At 44.0% G+C, this 10087-nt stretch overlaps 1 protein-coding gene across 1 annotated transcript in view; it reads right to left on the bottom strand.

Moving 5' to 3' along the window:
• The window catches only part of NSUN5 (NOP2/Sun RNA methyltransferase 5), a 40436-nt gene that overhangs the window by 1094 nt on the left and 29255 nt on the right, over window positions 1–10087 (bottom strand). The window contains exons 5-9 of the mRNA XM_059037236.2: window positions 1768–1906; window positions 1561–1676; window positions 676–854; window positions 260–470; window positions 44–184 (exon numbers count right to left, since the gene is read on the bottom strand). Of these exons, the coding sequence (XP_058893219.1) occupies window positions 44–184; window positions 260–470; window positions 676–854; window positions 1561–1676; window positions 1768–1906 (786 nt within the window). The remainder of the gene's footprint in view (window positions 1–43; window positions 185–259; window positions 471–675; window positions 855–1560; window positions 1677–1767; window positions 1907–10087) is intronic.

The following is a 10087-nucleotide window of genomic DNA, read 5'->3' as shown; positions in this document are numbered from 1 at the left end:
CCAATCCTCCAGCGTCTTCCAAGCAGGCCCCCTGCTCACTCACCTGGGCACCTCCACCCGTTCAAGGACAGCAACGAAGAAGCCGCCAGTGAGCGTGGTCTCAGGGGAGGCCCGGAGGCAGTGCTCAGCGCCTGGAAAAGTGCCAAGGCCTCGGTGCGGCCAGGAGGGAAGGACAGGAGCCAGCCTGCAGAGAGGAAATGGAATGGGCTTCTAGGTAAGAGGGCGGCCCCACCCCAAGACCCTGGTGGACACCCACTACCTGAAGGCTGCTGGGCTCTGCTGCAGGGCGGCCTGCACCACGTCTTCGTTCTCCTCCTGGTAGAGGGAGCACGTGGAGTAGACGAGGCGCCGCAGGGCGGGGAACGTGAGCGCATGGCTCAGCGCCCGCCGCTGAAAGGCGGCCAGTGCTCGCAGGCGCTCCTGGCTCGGTACGCCGGTCCCGGGCTCCTCCAGCTGTCTGGTCAGCATCCCTAGCGAAGAGTGCTTTCACCACACGCTGCCTGATTTCGTATGAAATCCCCACATACAGATGAGCACGTCTGACCATTCACAGGATAACCTGAGCCAGAACTAAACCCGAGGCCAAAACGAACGAGCACTGCCACACACCCCCGTCCCCGCTCTAAGGCTGCTCTGGATCTGCGGGGCCCTCGGCCGCGTTTTCCCCCATCTCACCAGAGCCACTACAAGAAGGATCCAGCAAGATGTACTGGACCTGACGATAACGCTGGTCTGAGGGCGAGACCTCCAGGAAGTCCTGCTCAGCCAGCTCGCAGCAAGAAACCCCGGCCCGGGCCAGCAGGGTAGCCGTAGAAGCCAGCCGCTTGGCATCCAGGTCAAAGGCAAAGATCTTCCTAGGGAGGAGGGCAGAGCTGAGGTGAACTGAGAATTTACGCAACACGTTAAAAGCCCACAGGTCTGACACAGCAACACGTACCTGAAGTCAGGACACACAGAAAATCGTATTTAAATGTCTTTTAATTCTCAATATTTAAAAAGGGTCAGTGGGGGACTTCCCTGGTGGTCCAGTGGTAAAGATTCCACATTCTGATGCAGGGGACGTGGGTTCGATCCCTGGTCAGTCAGGGAACTAAGGTCGCACATGCTGCGGGGCAACTCAGCTCGTGCACCACAATGACCGAGCTCGCGCACCTCAACGAGAGCCCACGTGCCTCAAACTACAGAGCCCGCGCCGCAACGAAAGGTCCTGCACGCCGCAACCAAGACCCTGTGTGCTGCAACTAAGACCCGACACAGCCAAAAAAAGATTAAAACAAAAAATTAAAGTGAGCCATGTGAAGTTTAAAACAAAGTTTAAAAAAATAAAGGTCAGCGGTTAGAAATAACTGCCCAGGGCACTCTGCCCCAAGGGCTAAGGGATTCACATCTCACACGTGTAACCCACTGGGAAGCTTAGGGAACTGCCCTAGGTCCAGGAGGAAATATTTAAAGGGAAGGTGGGCTTTCAGCCTTTGTGACCTACTGGAGTTAAGAGTTCCTTATTTCTTACAAAATACAGGATCAGAACCCACCCCACTCCTGTCTGACCATGGCACTCACCCTTGGTTCTTCAGAAGAGCAGCCAAGTGACTGGTCTTATTGCCTGGGGCAGCGCATGCATCAATGACATGGGAACCTGGAGGTGGAGCCAGCAGCATGGCCGGGAGAGAGCTCGCCTGGCGGCGCAGAGCACAGGGGATTGGCTGAAAGGGACGCCAGGCTGATCACTCCCCTCCCGCGCCTCCCTTTTCCACCCATCCACCCTACCTTGTCTTGTAGGATGAGGTGACCAGCTTGGTACAGTGGATGTTCATGCAGATCTGTTCGGGCAGGAAACACGAGCAACTCCGGCAGCAAGGAGTCCAGAAGAAAACACTTCCCTTTGAGGGCCCTTATGTCCTCGAGGCTGCCAGGGAATAAGAACTGTTCATTCCACATTTTCTGATTTCTGAATCCCTCCATGCCAGGCAGCAAGCCAGACATTTCACATGTCACCTAACTGCTTATTTATGCAACAAACGGTTAAAACTGCTATGAGTAAATTAACAAGCTGATAAGATAGAGGCAGCAGTTAAAAGAACAGACTTCTCAGGCCAGACTCTAGGTTCAGGATCCCACCTCCATCATTTACCAGTGGCGGGAGCATTGGCACTTCAGCCTCTGTCTACACTTCTGGAAAATGGTCGATCTCGTGAGGATTAAATGACATGCAAAATACTTAGGAAAATATTCTGTACAAATTAGATGCGCACCAGCCAGTACTATTAAAACACAACCCTGGGGAGAGGGGCCTGGTTCAGGGAGGTAAATGCTGAGCTGATTCCTGATGGATGAATAAGTAACCTGAGGAGGTGAGGTGAAAACTGTATTCTCCACACTGCAAAGGAGCATTGTTCATTCACCTGACCCACGTAGAAAACAGGCCTAGAGAATAACAACTCAGAAAGCTATGAAGTAGCAGAGCTGGAATTCAAACCCAAACACAACCATTCTCTACCACCCTGGTCACTAAGCAGCACGCTAGAGGCAGATGGGGGAACATTACAACAGATGGAGAGAAAGGGAGGGAGAAGAGGCAGCTTCCCAGAGCTGCCAAAGGACAGACCAGGAGGTAGGTGAGTGCAGGGAAGCCTGGGGTGAGGAGCAGCAACCATTGTGATAACACAGGTGCATGGCAGATGGGCCTGGAAAGGAAGCAGGGGTCACAGCACAATGGAGAGCCAAGGGTTTTCAGCAGGGAAGTAAAGCAGCAGATCTGGTTGCAGATCTCTCTGCAGCCAACACAAGGAATACAAACATGACAAGAAAGTCTGGAAGTGGGGAGACCAGTTTAGGAGATTTTTCTGCCAATCATGATAGGATATGATGCTTAAACCTAGGCAGTATCCAAGAGGGCAAAAAGAAAAGATGCCGAAAGCACAGCAGTAAATGACTGGAAGGAGAGGAGGGAAGCATCTATGATGACTCAGTTTCTGCCTTGACCAAATGGGTGCATAATGATGATATCTGTTAGGTTAAAACAGGGAATGCACAAGATGCCAATGTCGGGGACGCAAGGATGGTTCAACACCCACAAGGTAATCAATGCGATATACACAGTTAACAAAAAGGATAAAAATCACACGACCATCTCAACAGATGCAGAAAAAGCATTTGAAAAAATTCAACATCCACTCCTAAAAACTCTCACCAAACTGGGTATAGAGGGAACGCACCTCAACATAATAAAGGCCATATGTGACAAGTCCACAGCTAAAATCATACTCAATGGTAAAAAGCTGAAAGCTTTTCCTCTAAGATCAAACACAAGGCAAGGATGCCCACTCTCGCCACTTTCACTCAACCTAGTATTGGAAGTCCTAGTCAGAGCAGTCAGGCAATAAAAATAAAAAGCATCCAAATTGGAAAGGAAGAAGTAAAACTGTCACTATATCAGATGACATGATTTTATATAAAGAAAACCCTAAAGAATCCACCAAAAAACTATTAGAATTAATAAATTCAGTAAGGCTGCAGGATACAAAATCAATATACAGGGAATTCCATGGCAGACCAGTAATTATGACTCCGTGCTTTCATTGCCAAGGGCGCGGGTTCAATCCCTGGTCAGGGAACTAAGATCCCACAAGCCGTGTGGCATGGCACCCCCAAAAAAACAAAACAATCAGTATACGAAAATCTGTTACATTTCTATACACTAACAATGAACTATCAGGAAAAAAACTAAGAAAACAATCCCATTTACAACTGCATCAAAAGTAAAAAATTCCTAAGAATAAATTTAACCAAGGAGGTGAAAGACCTGCACACTGAAAACTATAAGACATTAATGGAAAAAAAACTGAAGATAACACAAATAAATGGAAAGACATTCTGTGCTCATGGACTGGAAGAATTAATACTGTTAAAATGTCCATACTACCCAAAGAAATCTAGAGATTCAACACAATTCCTATCAAAATTCCAACAGCACTTTTCACAGAAACAGAACGAACAATTCTAAAATTTGTATGGAAGCCCAAAAGACCATGAATAGCCAAAGCAATCTTGAGAAAGGAAGAAAAAAGCTGAAGCATCATGCTTCCTGATTTCAAACTATATTGCAAAACCTATACTGCAAAACCACAGTAATCAAAACAGTATGGCATCAAGAAGATCAAGGTGGCAGAGTAGGAGGATGCTGAGCTCACCTCCCCCCCAATGAACATATCAAAAATACATCTACAATGTGGAGCAATTCCCACTGACAACAAACTGGAGACTGGCAGAAAGACTCTTATACAACCAAGGGTGTAAAGAAAAATCCACATGGAATATGGGTAGGAAGAGAAGCAATCAGGTCAGGACCTGTGCCCCTAGGAGGGGACAAAGAAGAGAGGGATTACACAATCCTTCTTGGGTTTCAGGATGCTGGCACCATCTGGGTGGCATCACTTGAAGGATCACATGGAAGCTGATTCCCCGCCACAGACACCCTCACTATTCATTACCAGGAGGAACTCCTATTGATACTGTGGTGTAATACTTGTAGACTTTTAAAAAATCAGTATTTATTAACAACCAGGAAAAAAAATGGAGCTCATACTTAACATATGACTCCATGACTTGTTTTCCCATTTGCTATATTGTCAATAAACATTCACACCATCAATGTAAGCAACTCCCTGATATTTCACAGTCTGGATAAAACCAAAATTTACTGAACCAAATACATATCGTTGGGATATTTTAGAATAAATGTAGATTGAGCCCAATTTTCCCCTATTCGAAACAAAATTATGAACATTTCAGAAGCACAATCTAACGATAAATGACTAAAAGCAAAATTGCTCAAAAAGGGCACACAGGGCTTCCCTGGTGGTGCAGTGGTTAAGAATCCACCTGCCAATGCAGGGGACACGGGATCAAGCCCTGGTCTGGGAAGAGCCCACATGCCGCGGAGCAACAAAGCCCGTGTGCCACAACTACTGAGCCCACGTGCCACAACTACTAAAGCTCGTGTTGCCTAGAGCCCATGCTCTGCAATAAAAGAAGCCACCACAATGAGAAGCCTGCGCACCACAACAAAGAGTAGCTCCCCCACTCACCGCAACTAGAGAAAGCCCGTGAGTAGCAACGAAGACCCAATGCAGCCAAAAATTAATTAAGTAAGTAAGTAAGTAAATTTTAAAAAAGAAAGGATGCACAGGTGAGTGATTCAAACCACATTATTAGGCACCACAGCCCTAGGGTCTGACACCAGGAAGATGAATCCCCTTAGTTGGTTTGGAAACCAGCAGGACTCAGAGAACAGCTGTTAGAAACCTAGATTCCACTCATGAAAAACAAGCACATGCTTGCTTACTCCAGGAAACAAGGTGCAGGAAGCTGACTGAAACAGCCTGGGACTCTAGCTGATTTCCTGCAAATGCCCCAGCCCAGTGCACACCCCAGCCCATGTCAAGCAGCTGCACTGATTCCCTGGCTCTGGCACAGCTCCACTGTAGGGAGAAAGCTGCTGGTGCCTAGGAGAGTGCACAGTTTGGGGGGGGGGGGGCGGTGCACAAAGCTCAGACCTGGCATGGCATTCAGTTGGGGCAAGGGCAGCCATTACTGGCATTCGCAGAAGCAGCAGATCAGGGGTGGTCTGGAGCTCTGACTGGAGTGCCAGGACTGCCCCAGAGTGTGCCCCAGCCCATGCCAAGCACCCACTCCAGCCCCTCTTGCTCCAGCACTGCCCCCTCTGGGGCAAAGGTGCCATTGCTGGGAGCAGGGTAGAAAGCACACTTAGAGGAAACAGAACCAGCTCAGACCCAAACCTCGGCTTCTGCTCCAGTATCCTGGGACCAGACGCCACTCTCAGTAGGGCAGTGACAGCCACTGAGAATAGGAGAAGCCCTGGCTCACACCTGGCTCTGGCTCTAGCTCTAGACCCTCCACCTCCAGCCCCACCTCCCACCAAGGTGATAGCTGCCAGCACACACTGGGGAAAGACATGACCTGTGCTTACTTTAGATCCAGGTCTCCCACCAAAGGCACTGGGCACACAGAGACTGCATGGTGATGCTCTCACACAAGGAAACCCCTTCAAGACTGGGATAGGTAACTTTTTCACCTAATTTCACAGAGATAAAGTTAAGCAAAATAAGAAGACAGAGGAATTTATTCCAAACAAAAAAACCAGGGAAAAAAACCTGAAAAAACACAACTAATGAAACAGATAAATAATTTACTAGATAAAGTGTTCAAAGCATTAGTAATAAGAGTGCTAACTGAACTAGCGAAAACAGACGAACATTGTGAAAATTTTTACAAGGAACTAGAAAATATAAAAAAGAACCAAGTCAGAGCTGAAGAATACAGTATGTGAAATGAAAAACACACTAAAAGGAATTAACATCAGATCAAGTGATAGAGAAGAAGACACATTTGATCTGGACAACAGAATAATGGAAACTACCCAATCAGAACAACAAAAAAATCTTTAAAAAATGAGACCAGTTTAAGGGATCTCTGGGACAACATCAAGCATACTAATATTCACATTATAGCAGTCCCAGAAAGAGGGGAGAGAGAGAGAGGTCAAAAATGTATTTGGTGAAATTATGGTTGAAAACTTCCCAAACCCAAAGAAGGAAACAAATATCCAGGTATAGGAATCACAGAGAGTCCCAAACAAGATGAACCCAAAGAGACCCACACCAAGACATCATAATTAAAATGACAAAAGTTAAAGATAAAGAGAGAATTCTAAAGGCAGCAAGAGAAAAACAGAGTCACATACAAGGGAATACCCAGAAGGCTACCAGCTGATTTCTCTGCAGAAACTTTGTAGGCAAGAAGGGAGTGGCATGATATATTTACGGTGCTGAAAGGGAAAAACCTACAACCTAGGATACTCTATCCACCAAGATTATCATTTAGAATTAAAGAAGAGAGAAAGAAAGAACCTCTCAGAGAAGCAAAAACTAAAAGAGCTCATCACACTAAACCAACTCTAAAAGAAATGTTAAAGGGTTTTCTCTAAGTGGAAAAGAAAAGGCTATAACATGAAGTAAGAATTTACAGGAAAGGAAAAATCTCGCTCGTAAAGACAAATATATAGTAAAGGTTGTGAATCAACCACTGAAGCCAGTATGAAGATTAAAAGACAAAAATTGTAAAATCAACTAACTATAATAAACAGTTAAAGGATAAACATGAAGATATAAAACATGACATCAAAAACACAAAACAGGGGCTTCCCTGGTGGCGCAGTGGTTGAGAGTCCGCCTGCCGATGCAGGGGACATGGGTTCGTGCCCCGGTCTGGGAGGATCCCACATGCCGCGGAGCAACTAGGCCCGTGAGCCATGGCCGCTGAGCCTGTGCGTCCGGAGCCTGTGCTCCACAACGGGAGAGGCCACAACAGTGAGAGGCCCGCGTACCACACACACACACACACAAAATAAAATAAAATAAAAAAATAAAAAAAATTAAAAAAATAAATAAATAAAATTAAAAAAAACACAAAACATAGGGGAGAACAGTGAAAAAACATACATCTTTTAGAATGTGTCTGACCTTAAATGGCTATAAGTTTAAAACGAGTAGATACAGTTATAGATCAACATATATGAACCCCATGGTAACTACAAATCAAAACCTACAGTAGATACACAAAAATCAGAGAGAAAGGAGCACAAGCATACCACTTAAGAAAAATCATCAAACCACAAGGGAAGAAACTAAGAACAGAGAAGAACTACAAAAACACCCAGAAAACAAGCAAAAAAATAGTATATACCTATCAACAATCACTTTAAATGTCAATGGACTAAATGCCTCAATCAAAAGACATAAGGTAGCTGACTGTATTTAAAATAAAACAAGACCCATCTATATGCTGCTTACAAGAGACTCACTTCAGAGCTAAAGACACACACAGACAAGTAAGGGGATGAAAAAAGGTATGTCATGCAAATGGAAATGACAAGGAAGCTGGGGTAACAATATTCATATCAGACAAAGTAGACTTTAAAACACAGTCTGTGGGCTTCCCTGGTGGCGCAGTGGTTGAGAGTCCGCCTGCCGATGCGGGAGACACGGGTTCGTGCCCTGGTCTGGGAAGATCCCACATGCCGCGGAGCGGCTGGGCCCGTGAGCCATGGCCGCTGGGCCTGTGCGTCCGGAGCCTGTGCTCCGCAACGGGAGAGGCCACAGCAGTGAGAGGCCCGCATACCGGGAAAAAAAAAAAAAAAAAAAAAAAAAAAACACAGTCTGTAACAAAAGACAAAGAAGGGCATTATATAATGATGAAGGGATCAATAAAAGAAGAGAATATTACACTCAATAACATATATGTACCTAATATAGGAGCATCTAAATATATAAAGCAAATATTAACAAACATAAAGGGAGAAACAGACAGTAATACAACAGTAGGAAACTTTAGCACCACACTTATATCAAGGGACATATTGTCCAGACAGACAGAAAATCAATAAAGAAACGGTCTTGAATTACACATTAGACCAGCTGGACTTAAATCAATATCTACAGGACATTTCATCCCAAAACAGCAGAATACACATTCTTTTCAAGTGCACATGGAATATTCTCCAGATAAATCACATGTTAGGCCACAAAACAAGTCTCAACAAATTTAGGAGAATATATCAAACATTTTTTCCAACCATAACAGTATGAAACTAGAAATCAATCACAGGAAGAAAAATGGGAAAAACACAAAACACATGGGAACTAAACAATACACTACAAAAAAGCCCCAATGGGTCAATGAAGAAATCAAAAAGGAAATCAGAAAATACCTTAAGACAAACAAAAATAAAAATGCAACTTTCCAAAACCTATGGGATGCAGCAAAAGCAGTTCTAAGACAGCAGTTTATAGCAATACAGGCCTACCTCAAGAAACAAGAAAACTTTCAAATGATCAACCTAACCTATCATCTAAAAGAATCAGAAAAAGAAAAACAAAGCCCAAAGCCCAAAGTAAGCAGAAAGAAGAAAATAATAAAGAGAAGAAATAAAATAGAGACCAAAAAACAAACAAAAAAAAAATAGAAAAGATCAATGAAACCAAGACCTGATTTTTTTTGAAAGGATAAAATTGATAAGCCTTTAACCAAGCTCATCAAGAAAAAGAGAGGACCCAAATAAAAGAAATGAAAAAGGAAATATAACAACCGATATCATAGAGAATAAAAAAATCATAAAATCTCATTTAATTTTCATTACTCTAGGAGGTGGGTCAAAAAAGATGTTGCTGTGATTTATGTCACAGAGTGTTCTGCCTGTGTTTTCCTCTAAGAGTTTTATAGTATCTGGACTTATATTTAGGTCTTTAATCCATTTTGAGTTTATTTTTGTGTATGGTGTTAGGAAGTGTTCCAATCTCACTCTTTTACATGCAGCTGTCCAGTTTTCCCAGCACCTCTTACTGAAGAGGCTATCTTTGCTCTATTGTGTATTCTGGCCTCCTCTGTCATAGATTAGGTGACCACAGGTGTGTGTGTTTATCTCCGGGCTTTCTATCCTTTTCCATTGATCTATATTTCTGTTTTTGTGCCAGTACCATACTGTCTTGATTACTGTAGCTTTGTAGTATAGTCTGAAGTCAGGGAGCCTGATTCCTCCAGATCCATTTTTGTTTCTCAAGACTGCTTTGGCTATTTGAGGTCTCAAAGGAAACCATAAATAAGAAGAAAAGACAACCCTCAGAATGGGAGAAAATATTTACAAGTGAAGCAACTGACAAAGGATTGCTCTCTAAAATATACAAGCAGCTCATACAACTCAATATCAAAAAAACAAACAACCCAATCAAAAAATGGGCAGAAGACCTAAATAGACATTTCTCCAAAGAAGACATACAGATGGCCAACAAACACATGAAAAGCTGCTCAACATCACTAATTATTAGAGAAATGCAAATCAAAACTACGAGGTACACTGGTCAGAATGGCCATCATCAAAAAACCTACAAACAATAAATGCTGGAGAGGGGGTGGAGAAAAGGGAACCCTCATACACTGTTGGTGGGAATGTAAATTGATTCAGCCACGATGGAAAACAGTATGGAGATTCCTTAAAAAACTAAAAATAGAA

The sequence above is a fragment of the Kogia breviceps genome, chromosome 14, assembly GCF_026419965.1.
Source record: "Kogia breviceps isolate mKogBre1 chromosome 14, mKogBre1 haplotype 1, whole genome shotgun sequence".
Classification (NCBI taxonomy): Eukaryota; Metazoa; Chordata; class Mammalia; order Artiodactyla; family Physeteridae; genus Kogia; species Kogia breviceps.
This window is presented reverse-complemented; position numbering and strand designations above follow the sequence as displayed.